Consider the following 19,691-nt stretch of genomic DNA (forward strand, 5'->3'; position numbering starts at 1 on the left):
TAAGGTGTATTTAACCACATGCCCCACAATTATGTTATTACATTCCTGAAAAGAATGAGGAGATGTCATTTTATCATGTTTTCAAGCATACAAAAAGTCAGTGTTTCATCCTCAGATGTGTCTTCTGTTCCCAGCTAGGTTTTAAGCTTCTCATAGGAATCCTGTCTTTGCCTTCTTCTCACGTGTAGCCTAGGTTCTGAACAAATTTTTAAGTATATGGGTTACTTAAGTCACAGATACTCTGAATTTATTGAATAAGAATTTTATACTATATATAGAATAATGTTTGTGTTATAGAAAACTATATAAAATTGTTACTAATGGGCTCTTGTAACATTTTCTTAATTTACCACTTACACTAATTATACATGAATTACTAATTTTTAGAAAACTAAACTAAAATGAATTACATGTAGCATTAAAACTAAACCGTCAATCCAATTAAAATTAAAATTCAGATTGCACTTTATTTGGGTCCTGTGGGGTGTGAGGGGTCAGATTTAAAAGCTTTGAGGAAGGGAAATAATATGTAAAAGCAGTTTGAAAATTAAGGAAGTCTGTAAGTATATAAGGTTCAGGAACACCAAGATGTTAAGAGCAAGGGAATAATAATTAGCTACCTGGTAAAATGTAATAGTTGTTTAATTGGGTTTATAGTCTATAATTATGGAATACCAACATATATTTCTGAAGTGGTATATTTTTATGCAATCATTCTGGTTAACCAGGTAAGCATTCAAGATCAAGTGAAAAACTTCGGTGTTGACATTGATGAGGAACATAGAAGAGTAATTATAAGACCTATGTTATAGAACATAATATTTAATCATTTGCAAAATTCAGTTTTTCTGAAAGGTATAGTATGAAATTTATTAATTTTGAAATTAATATGGTACGTATAATAATTTACATTAACTGATCTGTTTCTTAGTGTTTATAATCTCCTTGAAAGTTTTTGTTCTGTAAAAATGACTGCATTCTGTGTAGGATCTCTGAGAAACCAGAGAAGAAATGCTAAAACAATTATTAGGGAAAGTAGGACAAAGAACATTGGAGAAAGAGAACTCATAGTGAAGAGATGAGCCCCAGAGGAGTAATCAAGTAGAAATTCTCCAAGTAGATAATCAACATGCATATAATAACCATGATATATGTCTTATATTGTATGGGCTGCAAGAAACTAAGTATTGTTAGGTTGTGCATTTGTTTGGAAGCGGGAGAGCTAGGTTCTTGTCTCACAGAGTTGAAAAATAAATCTTGGAGACAAAAGAGAGTGAGTATAGTGATAGAGTTTTATTAAGCAAAAATGCAGAAAAAGCTCTTAGGAGTGAGAAAGGTCCCAACAGGGTTGCCACTGAGGGCTTTTAGGGTTGGTCTTTGATTGAAGGCTAACCAGGGAACTTAAAACTTATTCTCTACTGACAGCATCTTTATGTAAGCAATAATACTTAGTGATAACTTAGTAATACTAGTGATAACACCTTTATTGGCTTATTTCTTTTTAGGGTCTTTGTATTTCCTGTTGACCATAGGTGACTGTCATAAAAAAGATACCCCCCCTTCCCCTCAGACACCTAGAGCAGAGTGGTCTGATGTGTTCACTTATCTCTGGTTTCCTTACACCTCTGCATTTTTTGGGATTTCTGTGAGCCTGATCACATAGCCACCTATCTATCCCTCCTACCCAGCCCTGTCTGTCCCTTACTCATTATCATCATAAATGAAAGAAATATACAGTCATGAAAAGATGGTTTTCTGGATAATTTGAGACTGATCATACTTTCTAAAATCTGTGTTTAGTTAGGACTCCTGTTTAGTTGTGATGCTTTTTAAAAGAGTTTCTTTGACTTACTAAGTATTGTTGCTAATTGTGTTTACATCTAATTGTATCAATGAAGTAGAAGGCCTTAGTATATTTTTTAAAGGTCTTATTTGAGAGAGAGCACCAGTACCTGCACACATGAGTGTCGGAGGGGCTGAGGGAGAAGCAGATTCCTCACTGAGCACAGAGCCTAATATAGGGCTTGATCCTGGGTGGCTGAGATCATGACCTGAGCCGAAGTCAGACACTTAACGAACTGATCCATCCCAGCACCCCAGCCTTCATGTTTTTAAAATAACTCTAACATGCCATAAAATCATATATTACTGTGTATAAATGATTAGATATAATTAGGCTGACAAAGACATAGGACTAGAAATACACTCGGGGTTAGATTGGGTGGCTTTTAAAAATACGTGTCTGAGATGAACAAATGAATGCAAACAAAAGAACAAAGGTAGCAATACCAAGTAGAGGACAGTAAGGAGTTCAACGAACTTGTAGAAAGGGATGACTTTAGGGAAATTAAATTAGATTGGTTGATAGGATAAATAATATCCTAATAAGAAGGCAAACAGATTTTAAAATTTTATTTTAAAATTTCCGATATATTGCAGACCAGTGTGTAAAATATAATATAAATGAAAAGCCACAGAATATATGCCTCAATTTTTTATTAGTAGATTCAGTAGCCATACATGGATAATGTCTCATGTTCTTTTTCCTCTTTAATTCTTCCTTTTCCTTTCTTTTTCCTTTTGAGGTTTGTAGTTTATTTAAAAACAGCATTTTTCCATGTTTCAACATATAACCAAAATGATCCCAGGTAAATTACTTTGTGTTTACATGACTTTTTGTTGATGTGAAGTTTTTTTCCTGTCCTTTGGATCAATAGCCTTTAATCTAAAGGTACTATATTCTTCTGGTATAAAGAGAAATGGAAAGCCTGATCTTCATGAATACTTAGAATGTTGCAGATGAGACAGCAGAGAAGAAATGGAATAACTACCAACAGTAGCTGGGGGCCAGAATAATGCCATAGAACAACCCAAATGGAGGAATAATTTCAAAGAAAGATGAAAAAGAAAAAAAAAAAAAAACTCCCAGTGAATGATACAGAAGACCGAGGAGGTTAGTTAAGAAAAAAGAGGGCAGTACTTTCGTGGAAGCTGTCAGGAGTATTTTAGATCAATTTCAAGTTTGGAAGATAAAACTATGAAACAGGAAGAGTTTGAGTCAGTAAACTGGCTTTAACTAACACAAATTCACCTATACTTTCTCCTTTACAAAAGATTTGGGGTGAGGTGCCTGGGTGGCTCAGATGGTTGGGCTTCTGCCTTCAGCTCAGGTCTTGATCTCTAGGTCCTGGGGTTAAACCCTGCCCCGGGCTCCAGTTCAGCAAGGAATCTTCGTCTCCCTCTGCCTCTCCCACTGCTTGTGTTCTGTCTGCCTCTCTCTCTAATGAATAAATAAACTCTTTAAAAAGGGGAGGGGACGGGCAGCCCCGGGTGGCTCAGCGGTTTAGTGCTGCCTACAGCCCAGGGCCTGATCCTGGAGACCAGGGATCGAATCCCATGTCAGGCTCCCTGCATGGAGCCTGCTTCTCCCTCTGCCTGTGTCTCTGCCTCTCTCTCTTCTCTGTATTCTCATGAATAAATAAATAAAATCTTTTAAAGGGGGGGGCATAATTTGAATAGCATATAACTTTTTTCTCTGTGAACAGTGTGCCTTTGTGTGTTAAGTTAGGAAATGCAAATCTATTCCTTAGTTAGGCGCCATTCCACAGGCTTCTCACACTGTTGAGAAAGTATCTTTAAAGGTAAAGATTATAGTTTTCATTTAAAATTGCCCCCTTGTGTTTAGAAGCCAACTATTTAATCTGATGTTTAGTTGAAGAAACAGCCCTCTGTTCAATGCTATATATTACATATTGTTCACACATATTACACAGTTTTAGACACAAAATATACCACAGGTGATGGGAGATTTAAGAGTTTTTAAAGCATAATTTTAAATATACATAGCTTCCATTTGATTTTAGACCCTGTTTTCTGGCCATTCTTTCTTACCCCTAGTAAAGATATGCCTCAAGTATACTTATGATAAAGAAATGCAAAGAGTGTAAAATTGTGATGGAGAGGAGAGGGAGAGAGAATGACAATTATAGAAACCAGTAAGGTGGGGGATCCCTGGGTGGCTCAGCGGTTTGGCACCTGCCTTCGGTCCAGGGTGTGATCCTGGAGTCCTGGGATCAAGTCCCACATCAGGCTCCCTGCATGGAGCCTGCTTCTTCCTCTGCCTGTGTCTCTGCCTCTCTCTCTCAGTCCGTGTCTCTCATGAATAAATAAATAAAATATTAAAAAAAAAAAAAAAGAAAGAAACCAGTAAGGTCAAAACTGTTTATTTGTATTTTCTTGAAACACCTGTAGATAGTGAAAGAAGACTTAAGATGATTGGAATACAGCAAATAAAGATAAAAGAGGCAGTACTCTTAATATGGTAGATTTATTATCTTCCTGGTAACAGAGTAGGCAGGTTTCTTGTTTTTCCGCTCCCCTAAGAATTTGTGTAATTGAGGGGCACCTGGGTGGCTCAGTTGGTTAAGCGATGAGTCTTCATCTCGGCTCAGGTCTCATGGGTTGTGGGACTGAGCCCTATTTTGGGCTCTGTGTTCAGTTCGGTCTGCTTGAAGATTCTTTTCCTCTACCCTTTACCGCCCCCTGCAAGCGTGCGCTGTCTCTCTCTCTAAAATAAGTCAATGAATCTTTATTTAAAAAAAAAAAAAAAGAATTTAAGTGACATAAAGCTATTTCCCCCCTTCATGTGCTGTCATCCATTAAAGATTGTTTTTTATACTTCTTTTGTCTGTTTACAGCTTCAGAACTAGCAAAAACACCAAGAAAAAATGTTTCGTTGAGTTTGAAGAATGATCCTGAAATTATAAACATTCCTCAGTGTAGCAAGGGTAAGATTTTACCTCAGTTCTTTGAATAGAGTTCTCATAGTTGCTTCAAGTTATGCTTCTTTTCCTTGTCTAAATGCATTAGTATATAATTCTTTTCTGTCGTGAAAATTCATTCAACAAAACGCAGTTCATACCCAGTTTGTGCCTTAGTATACCCATATTTAACTAGTATACCCATATTTAACTATTGATAAAAGGGAGAAATGTGGGCAGCACCGGTGGCTCAGCGGTTTAGCGCCGCCTTTAGCCCAGGGTGGATCCTGGAGACCTGGGATCGAGTCCCACGTCGGGCTCCCTGCATGGAGCCTGCTTCTCCCTCTGCCTGTGTCTCTGCCTCTCTGCCTCTCTCTCTCTCTCTCTGTGTGTGTCTCTCATAAATAAATAAATAAAATCTTTAAGAAAAAGGGGGGTGGGGGGAGAAATGTCTGTGCTGATTGGAGTTGTGCAAATCGACAGGGCCAACTAGAAACACTTAAACTGCTATTATCATTTGCTTAAGTTAGCCGCACGTTCGTGGAGGATTTGCTTTGCTACACTCTATTTGAAATAAGGCTTTGGGAGTTTGGAAATCACAGTTTTTAGAGAATTGTGGAGCAGTTAAATGAAACTAGACCATGATGAAAACTGAAGTACTTCTGGTAAGTAATGCCTCTTTATTTTATTCTTTAGGGCATTCTGCTTCAGACAACGTTCAGTTGAAGGTAAGCTATTCACTGAAAACAAGCAAAAACCTTAGTGCTACAAAGATATGATGAAAAATAATCACTTCATCTCTTATAGGGTGCTTTATAATTTACAGGTATTTGCCAATTAGACACCTTACATTAGATGAAGAATCTGAGGTTTAGAGAGGTGAAGTGACTTGTCTTAAGTTCATCTAACTGGGAAGGACAAAAGGTGAAAAATGAAGCCAGGTCTTCTACACCCAACTGCTAAGCCCTCCCTCCCTCAATTCCTCCCTCCCCCACTTCTTTCCTTCCTTCCTTCCTTGAGAGATACAGAGAGAGGCAGAGACATAGAGGAAGAAGCAGGCTTCCTGCGGGAGTCTGATGTGGAATTAGATCCCAGTACCCTGGGATCACAACCTGAGCCAAAGGCAACACTGAACCACTGAGCCACCCAGACGCCCCTGCTATGCCAGATAGTTCTGTCAGAACTATCCTGGATATTTTCACCTCAGTAGTGCTGGCCTGGAAATTTTATGGGTTTTGTTTTGTTTTGCTTTTATATATAATATTTTGTTGTTTCTTGAGAGAAATCCATTAATATAGTCTTTCATAATTTACGTTTGAAAACAAAGTTGGTTTTGGTAAGTTTCTTCTAGGGTAGCTGAGGAGAATTGACCATTTTTATCCTCTCCTTTGTGTTTTTGTGATTTTGTTTTCTCATTAATGCTTTGTCAAATGGCCCTATCTGGATATGAGCAAACCCAGATGGGCATGGATGAATCCAGGACAATGAGTATGTGAGTGATGAGTGTGTCCAGGCCTGGTGGCCATAAACTTAGACTTGCCTGGAATTGTTCATAGACTAAGTTTGGGGAACCCCTTATAAGAAAGTGAGTATAGACATTCAGGGCCATGGTTATGGCCTGTGTACAGATGTCCTATTTAGGCAAGTCTAGATGTGAGATTAGACATGTTAGATAGAGCCTCTTTTGTCTTTAATAATGCATTTTTCCTGTATTATATCTTATATACTGTATCACTATGAAAGAATAAAACTCATTCCATAATCCAGTCAAGAATATAGATATATTAATGTACATTGTTTTTCAAGATGTGAATTATAACACATAAATGGATTTTGTCAGTTCCCCCAAGAAACCATCAGAAAACCTACCACAATAAGAGGCAATATCAAAGTGGCAGTTTTAGTGCACTGTCTTAGAAGGGAGAGTTCAGGAGAGAATATGTATAGGGCTTGGGGATCTGGACTCAAAAGGCTTAAATTAGGGCAGATGGAAAACTGATATATATGAGACAAAATTCATTACATGATACTTGAGGATTGGTGGACATAGTAAAAAGAGGGTCTTGAACCGAGTCCTGATGAATGAATTATTGTTTGCCCTGCTGAGTAATCTATTATTCTGATGGGAGAAAAGGCTGCACAAATGAGCAAATTGTCTAGATAAGTTAGTTTGCAAAAATTTCTGTACCAAACACTGAAGTTAATTATTTGTTTATAGCCTTACCTTTTTGAGCAAGAATTTTCTTAAATGGTTATTTTGATGCAATTGTTCTTATACCTGATAATTAAGCTATATGAACACAGGCTGTTTTGACTTTCAGTCTTGAGATGAGTTTAGTAGGATATGATCTGCAGTTGTTTTTTTTATTTATTTATTTTATTTATTTATTTATTTTTTTTAAATTTTTATTTATTTATGATAGTCACAGAGAGAGAGAGAGAGAGGCAGAGACACAGGCAGAGGGAGAAGCAGGCTCCATGCACCAGGAGCCTGATGTGGGATTCGATCCCGGGTCTCCAGGATCGCGCCCTGGGCCAAAGGCAGGCGCCAAACCGCTGCGCCACCCAGGGATCCCCAGTTGTTTTTTTTAAAGATTTATTTACTCATGAGAGACACAGAGAGAGAGGCAGAGACAAAGGCAGAGGGAGAAGCAGGCTCCTTGCAGGGAGCTCAATGTGGGACTCGATCCTGTGATCACACCCTGAGGTGAAGGCAGACACTCAACTGCCGAACCACCCAGGTGTCCTGATCTGCAGTTTTAAAAATCAGATAGAATAAAATTGAAAATGTCTGTTTCATACTATTTCATTATAATTTGTTTCAATTATATTTGTTTCAATTATATACTACATGCATATGTTGATCAAGATGTACAAAATATGAAAACTTTTTAAGGATCTGGATCAAAAAAGTTTATATACTTTATAAACCTATTGGGCTCAGTTCATTTATTATAGTACTATTCTTAATATCCCAAATCAAAATGTATTAACATTTGAAACTAGCACCAACAACCTATCACAACAAATTTAAAATTTTTTTTTTTTTTTTAATATTTTATTTATTTATTTAGGATAGTCACAGAGAGAGAGGGAGAGGCAGAGACACAGGCAGAGGGAGAAGCAGGCTCCATGCACCGGGAGCCTGACGTGGGATTCGATCCCGGGTCTCCAGGATCGCGCCCTGGGCCAAAGGCAGGCGCCAAACCGCTGCGCCACCCAGGGATCCCCAAATTTAAAATTTTTCATCATAATTTCACATTGCCAAAATCACAAAGGGTACTTTATCTTTTTATCAGTACTATTAAAAATAACATTGGGCATTTTAATGTGCTAGAAATTTATTGGTGTTAGATTATTATATTCTGTGAGGAAAAGAAAAAGATTTTATGCTTCTGTAAAGTGTTTAAAAATTTTAAAATAATGGAATAAAATTATGTAGATCTCATTCTCTCATCTTCACATAGGGTAATACATTAACGCCAGTAAATTTCAAGCACATTAAAGGGCCCACTGCCATATGCATAGGAGTGCCCATATCTTCCCTTACTCATTATCAATGGATATTATCAATTTTTAAAAAAGAAATATTCTAATCTGATGGGTGAAAGTCATCAGAATGTGAAAGGCACATTCATATACTTATGCTTTTTCTTTACATAATAAAAAATACTATATGTGTGGAATACTACTTCTAGAATCACTTTGGGAATCCTTTGAAATTTGTTGTATTGTTTTTGTTGCTTTCCACTATTTTTTCCTAAGGGCCATTTGTCATTGTCTTCTGATTCAAAATTAATCTAATGAAATCTAATCTAATTTTTCTTTCCTAGCCTCTTCACTCATCCATCATTAATTTCCATGTCATTATTATTATTTAATTATTGAAACTGTATTGCTTTATTTTTAAACAGAACAATGATAAAAGTGAATTTCTATCAACAGCACCTAGTGGTCTAAAGAAAAGATTAATAGGTATGTATTTCTTTTTGAACTGAATCTTTATAAAACGCACCTAAACCGTGGGCAGTAATGGTTAAGTGTGTAGGTTCTAGTCTTAGACTGCTTTTTTTTTTTTTTTAAAAGATTTTATTTATTTATTCATGAGAGACACAAAGAGAGAGAGAGAGGCACAGGCAGAGGGAGAAGCAGGCTCCATGCAGGGAACCTGCCGTGGGACTCGATCCCAGGTCTCCAGGATCACACCCCAGGCTGAAGGCCAAGCTAAACTGCTGACCCACCAGGGCTGCCCCTAGACTGCTTTTTTTTTTCACTCTTTGGCTTGCCACTTCCAGAGACTTGTCTGTGGCTCAGGTTTTTCATTTGCAAAATAGGGATAATAATGGTACTAGCCCTGGAATTGTTCTGAGAGTAATGGAAATAAAAGATGTCGAAGTGCTTAGTGTAGTGCTTGACCTTGATATATTTCACAGGTGTTAGCTGTTACCTTTTTTTTTTAAGATGTGTTCATTTTAGACAGAGTGTGCATGGGGGTGGGGGGGGGGGCGCGGCAGGAGAGGAAGAGAGGAAACAGACTTTGCTAAGCAGGGCTCGATCTCATGACCCTGAGGTCAAGACCTGAGCCAAAATCCAGAGTAAGGCGGCCGCCCAACCAACTGAGCCATTTAAGGTGCCCAAACCTTTTTTTTTTTTTTTTAAGTGAGCTCCAGGCCCAACATGTGGCTTAAACTCATGACCCTGAGATCAGGAGTTGCATGCTCCACTGACTGAGCCAGACAGGTGCCCCCCTATTATTATCTTTTATTATTATCACTACTTCTTTTCATGAAAGAAAGGATAGCACTTTATCTTTCACATTATAGTAAGTGGGTACTGAAGTTAGTTAAAATGTCTGTCTAATAAAATAACATGCCTTTTAGGTTTTTCTTTCTGAGACAGTTTTGTAAGTGGTTCTGTTGATTTACTTAAATATTTTATAATGAAACCATTTTAAATATTCACAGTTATACTGAATGATATCAAGCCAAGTAAATAGACATGGTCCATCCTGCCTTCTGGGAAATTAAAAATAGTTCTAGATTTTCAAATATATAACTCTAGAGCAAATGACTTGTTTACTTTTTATATTTCAGAAAGATGTCAACTCCTTTCTTGAGGTTGACCCTTGACAGTAATATAGCCAACATTGTTAAATCTATATGCAGTAGCCTTTTCTTTTCAAGGCATAGATTTCAGAGAGCATTTAATAATTACATTTTTAATGAACATAAAAATGTAATACTAAATGATTAGATATCTGAAGCAATAAAAGATGATATATGCAGTTTTGATTATTATTTTACATCAGGTACAGTTATCCTATTTTCCCTCCTTACCTCAAAGACTTATCCTTTTGTGAGAGAAGCTGTAAACTTCCTTGTCCTTCTCAGTTACCACCATACAAGTAGGAAATATCCATGTAAATGAGGTAGAAGCATTTTCTGGTTCCTCCTGCATCTACCATGGGCAGCAGTCAGTGCAAATATGAATCTGCTAAGGTATATGTGCCCACAAAATCAGGCCCCTTTTTTTCTTCCTTTAGATCTACATTTATTATATGCTGACCCTAGATATCCTGAAATATATTTGTTGTTCAAAATTAATAAGTTATTTCACTCATACTGGAAGTTAACTTTTTATAATAGTTTTATACTTACTGTGTTGGGTGTAAAATTAGTTTTATCCTTTATGAGTATAAAACTAGCTTTAATATTTCTGGGGAGTAGTGGAGGTTGCTATGTTTTTGTTTTTGTTTTTTTTTTTTAAATAAAAAATCAGCTATGGGATGGAATGTGCCTGTGTATTAGTAGTACTTCCAATAGTAGCTACCATTTATTGAGTCAATTATGAGGGTATTTTCTGTGTAGGCAGCAACAGAAAATTCTACAACAGTGGCTTAAGCTGTAGACATTTAGTTATCTCACATAATGAAAAGTCTAGGGATGCACAGTTCCATGGTTGAGGTGACTCAGCAGGTCACCTATCTTCTTGGCTCTGCTACCAGCATTTTTCATCTTTAGGTTTGATGCTTCATATTGCAAAATGGCTTCTTTGCCTTTAAGCTCTTGGTATAAATAAGGGCCTTTCCTTCCATAAGTGCAAGAAATCTTTCCCAGAAGCTTCTAGCAAATTTCCCCTCAAGTTTCATTGGTCAGAGGGTTACATAGCCAATCCTAGTTGCAAAAGAGGCTTGGAAAACAAGTATCAGGCAAACAAAAGAAAAGATAATTACCGTGATTATTTATCCCTTAGGTTGAGACACATTGCCACACTTTACAAAATTGGAGTACTGTTAGCAAGGAAGAGGGCAAGAAATGATACTAAGTATGATTGGCAGTTTCTGCCATGGTCCTCCGGTGTCAGGCATTGTCAGTTGCTTTATATACTTTCAGTGTGGTCTTCACAATGGTTCATTAAATTAGGCACTGTGATCCTCATGTGATAAATGAAGGAATTGATGCTCAGAAAACTTTAACTAGCTCTGGGGAAATCATCAGCAAGTAATGACAAAACCAGGAGTGAAAGTCTCTTATTTCAAAATCTACTTTCTTTCCATTACCCTTCAGTGCCTCTCCTGTCAAACTGTCAGATTTTTCCCTATTGCTTTTCCCACACAGTTCCGAGGTCTCATTCTGACAGTGAAAGTGAATATTCTACTTCCAACTCAGAAGATGATGATGGGGTTGCACAAGAAAATGAAGAGGACACTAATGAAGTCATATTGAACCAAAAGATTCCATCACAGAATAGAGCTGTTTCAGCTTCTGTTTGCAAAGAAACACCTTCTAAGAAAATGAAAAGAGATAAAACAGTAAGTGGAGGCTTCAGCCTTAAAGAAAAATCGTATAATATCTTAAAGCTAAGCTACCCTAAGAGAAGAGATTCAAATAGGGGAATCAACAATTTTTTTTCTTCTGTGTTTTCTCAGTCTTTCACATAAATGCCCATTTGTGTCTATATAGTTTCATTTTTGTAACATTGTTGATATATTCAAGTCAGTATAAGTAGTAAGTGAAGTGGCTGTGAATTCACATGGAGTTGTTTGGAAGAACCTTGTAAGACTATGGCCTGAGGAAAAGCTAATTATCTGGTGTTCTGTGTGTAAAGATTCAGAGTAGTCGAGGAACCCTACTGCTTGTAAGGTTTTGCATCCCTTACTACCATGGAGAGTAGTCCTGCCTCAAGTCCACAGAACAAGTAGTGAGCCATTTTACTGGACTAGTAGGCAAGTCTTTTACTTTGCTGTTGAAGTCTTCCTCATTTTCAGCTCTTCTACTGTACTAATATTAAAGGATTTGTTAGAACTGTGGGAGGCAACATGAAGGTCCTGATAGGTAAAACTCCTTTTTTTTTAAGTCTAAATGGAAATTTTATGTTGGAACTGAGTAATCGTTTTTGTAAACAGACTACTTCAGTCGAGTCATTTCTTTGATTTTCATGGTCTTAAGAGTTCCTTAGTTTTACTGCTAGAATTAAATGTCCTTGGTGCTTAATCTGTATTGTTGCTTCAAAAGGAAAATACTGCCAAATAAAGAATTTCACATATCCTATTTTATGCTAATGTTACTGTCTAGTTTGATATAGAACAAATATTTGAAACTAAGAATTGGTTTTGCTCTGTTCACTTTCAGAGTGATTTGGTAGAAGAATATTTTGAAGCTCATAGCAGTTCAAAAGTTTTAACCTCTGACAGAACACTGCAGAAACTAAAGCGAGCTAAACTGGATCAGGTATGTTGCAAGGAATGTTACTTCTACTTTTTTTTACCGTGAACTAGAAAACATACTTCATAAACAGATTTGAGTGAGTTTACACAAATAGAATTATTGTCCTGATAAAATAAAACACAAATTGATGTGACATAATAACTATTAAATATTTTATAAAATGGTAAGTGGTTCACTTGAATTCTGTTTGACATACTATAATTACATTTTTTTCTCTAATTACTTTATCATTTCTTCAGGATAATCATCAGGGCCATAGTTTCTTTGATATCCATGTAGCATTAATATCTGTTATTCTTGAACCCACATCTTCATTGAACTGTACCTTGGTCGTAAAATGGACTGTGACCTTTTAGTTAGAAACCTTGCAAAGAGCAGAGGAAATCTGCTTCTTGATATTATGGGAAACTGCTCAAGTGCCATAAGATAAGAAGGGTACTATATACTATGGTTCTCGTATCTCATTTTATAAAAAATACCTGTTATACTCAGGGTTTTGACTGATACCACCCTAAGAGGGAAGACAGACCTATTTGAGAAAATCTTTGAGTAGAAAGTGATATGATGGGATCCCTGGGTGGCTCAGCGGTTTAGTGCCGCCTTCAGCCCAGGGCATGATCCTGGAGACCTGGGATCGAGTCCCACACTGGGCTCCCTGCGTGGAGTCTGCTTCTCCCTCTGCCTGTGTCTCTGCTGTCTCTCTCTGTCTCTCTCTCTGTGTCTTACATGAATAAATAAATAAAATCTTTAAACATAAAAAAAAGAAAGTGGAATGATCATCTGAGTCAGGAAAAAATTATTATTGGCTCAGAGAATATTGAGACTTACTCCTTGCAAACTAGAATTTTTGTAATTTTCCAAGGTATACAGGGCTTTTTGCAGATATAGAAAAGAGGAGAGAATATAGGGTAAGCTGCTATGACCTGGAAGACATGATGCTATGTGGTTTTTGTTTTTGTCACTTGGCTTATTGGTATTGAGACTCAGAGCAGAGATTGGCTGAAAACATGTCAAGAAGCCAAGTTATTCCAGGAAGGAAATGGCACTAACATCTGCTTAGTGCATATATTTCTATATAAGCAACATGGGAGAAAGGTAAATGGATCTAGGGTCAAAGCAGGACTTTATAGGACTGAGATGCAGAAAGACCTCTAAAATGAAAGGAACACTTGTTACCAATAATGACAGAAGGGAAGGTCATTCAATGATTTTGGACATAGCTAACCAGCACAATCTCAGTAGCACGTGTCATTCAGCATTTATTTCTTGTGTCTACAGGTCAGCGGGGGGTTGGCTGATCAAAGATTTGCTCCGTATGTCTCCCTTTTTGGACCAGAAGGCTAGCTGAGGCATGTTCTTATTGCAATGGCAGAGATGTAAAAAGTGGAAAAACATAAGACCTCTTACAGCCTGGGCTCAGAATTGGCCCAGTATCACTTCTGCCTCATTCTAGTGGTCACAGCAAATCATGTGGCGGAAAACAAAGTCAAAGATCAGGGAACTAGACTCCACCTCTCTAGGAGGAGGCAAAGTCACAGGGCAGAGGATATGGATATGTTGAGTATTGAGGCTGATAATGCGATTCTCTGCAGCCACGAAAGTTTAACATTAAATTTTATAGATAACATCCCAGATCGAGTTCACACTCAAGTGTGAGTATGCTCTGATAATCTGAGATTAGATCTGAGTATAAATGATTGCTGGAAATGATATTCATCTGCTTTTCCAGGTTCTAAACTTAAGAAGGAATGAGGGAAATGTGTACGTGTCCTGTTTCTCTTTAAGTGTGTGGATAAATGAAACCTATACAAGCCAGAATGCCTGGGATGTTGACTACAACTCTACCCTTTAGTATTAAAAAAAATATTTTTCTTAAGGGCCAGAATCATAGAAACATGGTAGCGCCAGGGTAAAATGCATATACAGCTTTTTTGCTAGAGTTTTCATTTCAAAAAGTGAGCTATGTTTGATTCACCAGCATGAATTTCCAAATTTTGGGTACAGGTACAATGTACCCTCCTTAGTTTATTTACATTATTGTTTTAAAAATGTTGTCATGAGACGCCTGGGTGGCTCAGCAGTTGAGCATCTGCCTTCTGCCCGGGGTGTGATCCTGGAGTCCCGGGATTGGGTCCCACACTGGGCTCCTTGCATGGAGCCTGCTTCTCCCTCTGCCTATGTCTCTGCCTTTCTTTCTCTGTGTCTCTCATGAATAAATAAAAAAAACAAACAAAAAACCACAAAACTTTGCCATACTGGGGCTCCTGGCTGGCTCAGTAGAGCATGTCACTCCTTGATCTTGGGGTTGTGAGTCTAAGCCCCACGTAGGGTGTAGAGATTATTTAAAAATAAAATTTTATTTTTATTTTAAGTACTTTCCATGCTCTTTCCATAACCCTAAGATCAAGACCTGAGCTGAGATCAAGAGTTGGATGCTTATCCAACTGCACCGCCCAGGCGCCCCTTAAAAATAATATCTTAAAGAAAAAAATAAAAAAACTGTGTTGCACTTATCAGAGATGGATTTGTCAGAAGTAGATTTTGGGGGGCACCTGGCTGGCTCAGTTGGTAAGCATGTGACTCTTGATCTTAGGGTCATTGGTTTGAGTCCCATGCTAGGGGTGGAGAGCACTTAGTAAGTAAAAGTTTTTTTTTAAAAAAATCAAAAGTTAATGGGGCATCTGGGTGGCCCAGTCAGTAGAATGTTCCAACTCTTGATCTCAGGTCTTGATCTCAGGGTTGTGAGTTCAAGCCCTATGTTGGCCGTGGAGCCTATTTAAAAAAAAAAAAAAAAAAAAAGGTAGCTTTTGGAAAAGGAGAAGTGATTCAAGTTTATTTTACTAGTGACTATGATAAATTATAAAGAACCTTTAATATTTTCTGAGAATTCATATTTCACAGTTACCATCAGCTTTCACATTTCTTCAAATTCAATAGGTTTTTAAAAGTCTGTCTGGATTTGTTGTTAAAGCTGGGAGGGAGGTTTAATCTCCTTATGGTAATGATCTTTTTAGAAATTAAAGCCTTATTGAAATTTATAATCACAGAAATGGCTCTAGACAAAACCTGGGAAATTCTTTACTATTACATATTTGTACTAAAAATGATGTTTAAAAAATTTTAAGAAAACAAGGATGCCAGGGTAACTTGGTGGGCTTCCAGCTCTTGGTTTTGGCTGGGGTTGTGATTTCAGGGTTGTGGGATCGAGCCCTGTGTCGGGCTCCACACTAGGCATGGAGCATGCTTAGAATTTTCTCTCCCTTTTTCCCTGCATTCATGCACATGTACTCACTCGCTCTCTTATCATACTCTCAAAAAAAAAATTTTTTTTAAGAAAACAAATATTTAAATCATACTTGAAATATTATGTGTATTCAGTTGATGATGCACTCATTACCAAACCTGATTAAAGTAATATTTCCACTAGTTTGCCTCTTCTAACCTCTACCTCTAATGAAATTTTTAGTTTGGATTGATTTTGATGTATGTGGTTTGAGAATGATTTTCTTTCCTTTTTTTTTTTTTAAAGCAAACTTTGCGTAACTTGTTGAGCAAAGTTTCTCCTTCCTTTTCTGCTGAACTTAAACAACTAAGTCAACAATATGAACAATTATTTCATAAATGGATGTTGCAGTTACGGTACGTACTATTATTGCTACTGTTGTGAAATAACAACATGGATATGCCTGTGTTAAAATCAAAGCAATTTAATTTTCTTTTTGCAATCAACCAGATATATTTTTCATATATAAAAATTTGAAAAAAAAATCCTAATTATATGACTCACATGTAAAAATGTCATATTGTATGATTCATCTCAGAAATTTTAGTTTTCAAGAAATGTGGCTATATTTATCAGATGTGAAAGCCATTGGTAAAATAAATAGCCCATCTTAGAATTCCAAGTTATTACTTATTAAAGTATTTTGAAATCTGATTTGTCAAGATTGACAAGATATATCAATTATATTTGAGTCCAGTTTTCCGCAGCAAAGTTCCTAAAAAGAATATATATATTTATTTTAATCTCATTCTATTTTCATGTACTACAGATCTTCAAAATTTTGTGATGTCTGTCTGATAAACATTATTTTACCATTTTAAAATTATTTCTTAGATTATATTTTCAATTTTACTGTTTTTCAGATAACAGATTAAAATTCAAATTTGCATTAAAATAACTAAAAGAATAACTTTTTATTTTTACTTTAATTACTTTTATATTTTTATTAAAAAGGATCTTAGTGCTTAAAAACTATACTATCGTGAATGTGTACTCAGTCACTGATAAATAAGAAGGCAGGTCTGCCAAGCAGTAAAAACAAATTGACACAATTTTCCCCATTGATACTGGTTTTGCTTTGCCAATAATACATCAAAGGGGTTATGCTTATCTTCCCTGCTAGGAGCTCAGCTTCTCTCAATAACTATTTATAGTTAGATCTGTTCATTATAAATTGGCAAAGTAGCTCTTCACTCTGATCCTATCCTCTATAGTCCAGTTCCTCCATCTGTCAACCCTGCTAATTTGTTGGGCTTTGCTTCCCAGCCTAGACTTTAGTCAGCACTTCAATAGAAATTGCCAACTCTCTGAATTCCCTTTTTTTCTGCTGCTGCCACCTTGCAGCAGAATGTGCTACGTGGGGGTTATTGCTTTGATTTCTAGGCACCTCTGAGCATCACGTAAATACTATTTCTGATTGACCTCTATAAACAATCATGGAATCGAGCTTTAGCTTTAGCCTTAGTGCTTTGGTGTTCTGGATCTTCTTAATCGCTTAGCTTTGGTTGCTTTTTGCATGTGAGTAACACCCATTGTATCTCTGGCCCACCCCAGATATCACTCCTCAGCAGCAGATACAGATATCTCAGTGTATATTTGAGGTTTCCATGTGGATGTCCTGTAAATAATTCAATATACATAAAATTTAACTCCTCTTAAACCCATCATTCCCACCTGCCCCCTGCAACCTGGCACAATGGATGTCCCATTTGTGTTGTCGCCTATACCAAAAAAATGAGGTATTCTGAAATATTCCCTTTCCATCACCTTCCACATCTAACCACTCTCCAAATTGATCTGACATGTAAAGCTCTTGACAACTTGTTTTTCTACACAACACCTAATTCAGGGCCGTAGTCATTGGTACTTCTCTCTCCTGTCTGTTCCCTCTGTTTAGCCAGGATGATCTTTCTGAAAATATCATGCTACTTTCCTACTTAAAACCTTTCAATTAACACCTGAGTAGTTAGTTTTAAATGGTCATTGTCCTTGAAATAAAATCTAATCAATGTCTTGGTTGCCTTAACAAAACCTTTGTGACCTGGCCTCTGCTTACCTTTCCTATTTAATCTCAAATAAATCTGCCTGAGCCTGTGGAATCGCTAGTGCCTTGTCCCCGCTGTTCTCCTTTCCCTCCAGCCAGCCATTATTTGAAAGGTAATAAAGAGCTGGAGAGAAAGCTACTGAAGTCTGGTGTACAGATAATAAAACTGTGCTTCTACAGTGTATGAGCTGGAAATCAATGTAATTACTTAGTCATCCTAGTCCTTTCCATATTCTTTATCAACTTAAAGAAACTAGTTGATTATAATAAATTAGGAGGTGCCGAACTTTAATTTCATGAATGCTATCTTTCCTAACAGCCTGGGGTTCAACATTGTGCTTTATGGTTTGGGTTCTAAGAGAGATTTACTAGAAAGGTTTCGAACCACTGTGCTGCAAGATTCCATTCATGTTGTCATCAATGGCTTCTTTCCTGGAATAAGTGTGAAATCAGTAAGTTTCAAAAATGTTAAAAGAAGCAACATTATATCTCCTGCCAATCCATACCCCTACATTAATGAGGATGCTACTTCTCATTCTGGAACATTCAGGTTTTTTTAGCCTTTACACTGGTAGGATTACATATTACTTAAGATCGTGTTTGAACTCAGGGTTCTAGCTTTGAGTCCTCATCTGAATTTCCTACTTTGTAACTGATAAATATATTAAATCTTAGAGAAATGTTAGTTTTGTTTACTATACCAAATACCAACAGTACTTCTCTGAAGGACAGGATTATGGAAGATTTTACTTTTATTATGCTCAGTGACACTTTGGTACTCTAAAAGTAGTAAGTTAATAGTTTGTAGTTTTAGAATACATTTATTATAGATCATTTTCAGTGCAAATACTCATGTTTCATCATTTGAAAACTAAACCTTTTGGTGCTGGCTATTAACCAATGCAGTGTCTTTAATGTTTGTATCCTATTTTCATTGGTAGATCTATGGTTTTCTAATGTTTTCCATAATCGGGGAGGGATATTTTTGCTACCCTCCTATCTATACATCTTTGCCATTCTTTCGTGTTTCATTTTAGATATAACTTTATGCCAAAAAAATGAATTAGGTATATTTAAGTACCAGTAGAATTTTTTTTTTACCAGTAGAATTTTTTAAGTGGTTTTTCAGACTTGATGGGAAATCTAAATGCATTTTTAACTTATAAAAAAGGACTGATTGTAGTTGTATTTATCCTATATGACAGAATAAGTAGTAATTGATGTACCTCTTGCACTTTTATGATACAGATCCTGAATTCTATAACAGAAGAAGTCCTCAATCATATGGGTACTTTCCGCAGTGTACTGGACCAGCTAGACTGGATAGTAAACAAATTTAAAGAAGGTAACATGAGGGATCCCTGGGTGGCGCAGCGGTTTGGCGCCTGCCTTTGGCCCAGGGCGCGATCCTGGAGACCCGGGATCGGGTCCCACGTCGGGCTCCCGGTGCATGGAGCCTGCTTCTCCCTCTGCCTGTGTCTCTGCCTCTCTCTCTCTCTGTGACTATCATAAATAAATAAAAATTAAAAAAAAAAAAAAAAAAAAAAGAAGGTAACATGATATAGATGCTCTAGTTATAGGGCGAAGCTAAGCATACACTTCTACTTATTCATGTACAGATCAACGGTCCCCTTAAAATGGATTGACTTACCATTTTTTTGACTTTATGATGGTGCAAAAGCAGTATTCATCCATTCACTAGAAACCATACTTCGAATTTTTAATCTTCTCTTGGGCTAGTGATATGTGGTATATACTCTTCTCATGATGCTGGGCAGCAACAGTGAGTCAGCCACATGACCATGAAAGTAAATAACCGATAAATTTAAAACCATTCTGTTTTTCATTTTCAGTATTTTATTCAGTAAATGACATGG

The 19,691-nt window shown here is 36.8% G+C and overlaps 2 protein-coding genes and 1 long non-coding RNA gene across 10 annotated transcripts in view; 2 read left to right on the forward strand and 1 right to left on the reverse strand.

Moving 5' to 3' along the window:
* ORC2 (origin recognition complex subunit 2) overlaps positions 1-19,691 on the forward strand; it is a 45,463-nt gene that overhangs the window by 14,761 nt on the left and 11,011 nt on the right. For all 7 annotated transcript variants that reach the window (XR_013373058.1, XM_077885272.1, XM_077885273.1 and 4 more), the window contains 8 exons: positions 4,698-4,787; positions 5,457-5,488; positions 8,675-8,735; positions 11,378-11,571; positions 12,392-12,490; positions 16,017-16,126; positions 18,134-18,266; positions 19,063-19,159. Coding sequence is in view for 6 of the 7 variants with exons in the window: in XM_077885272.1 (XP_077741398.1) it covers positions 4,698-4,787; positions 5,457-5,488; positions 8,675-8,735; positions 11,378-11,571; positions 12,392-12,490; positions 16,017-16,126; positions 18,134-18,266; positions 19,063-19,159 (816 nt within the window). In the remaining variant the exon portion in view is untranslated. The remainder of the gene's footprint in view (positions 1-4,697; positions 4,788-5,456; positions 5,489-8,674; positions 8,736-11,377; positions 11,572-12,391; positions 12,491-16,016; positions 16,127-18,133; positions 18,267-19,062; positions 19,160-19,691) is intronic.
* LOC144306040 (uncharacterized) lies at positions 10-2,957 on the forward strand. Its single transcript, XR_013373071.1, has 2 exons — positions 10-2,648; positions 2,756-2,957. It is a non-coding gene; the product is annotated as an uncharacterized LOC144306040 (long non-coding RNA).
* The window catches only part of NIF3L1 (NGG1 interacting factor 3 like 1), a 54,102-nt gene continuing 38,722 nt past the window's right edge, over positions 4,312-19,691 (reverse strand). For both annotated transcript variants that reach the window (XR_013373063.1, XR_013373061.1), the window contains exons 10-11: positions 19,466-19,584; positions 4,312-4,586 (exon numbers count right to left, since the gene is read on the reverse strand). The gene's annotated coding sequence lies outside the window, so the exon portion shown is untranslated. The remainder of the gene's footprint in view (positions 4,587-19,465; positions 19,585-19,691) is intronic.

Source organism: Canis aureus, chromosome 36 (genome assembly GCF_053574225.1).
Source record: "Canis aureus isolate CA01 chromosome 36, VMU_Caureus_v.1.0, whole genome shotgun sequence".
NCBI classification, from domain to species: domain Eukaryota; kingdom Metazoa; phylum Chordata; class Mammalia; order Carnivora; family Canidae; genus Canis; species Canis aureus.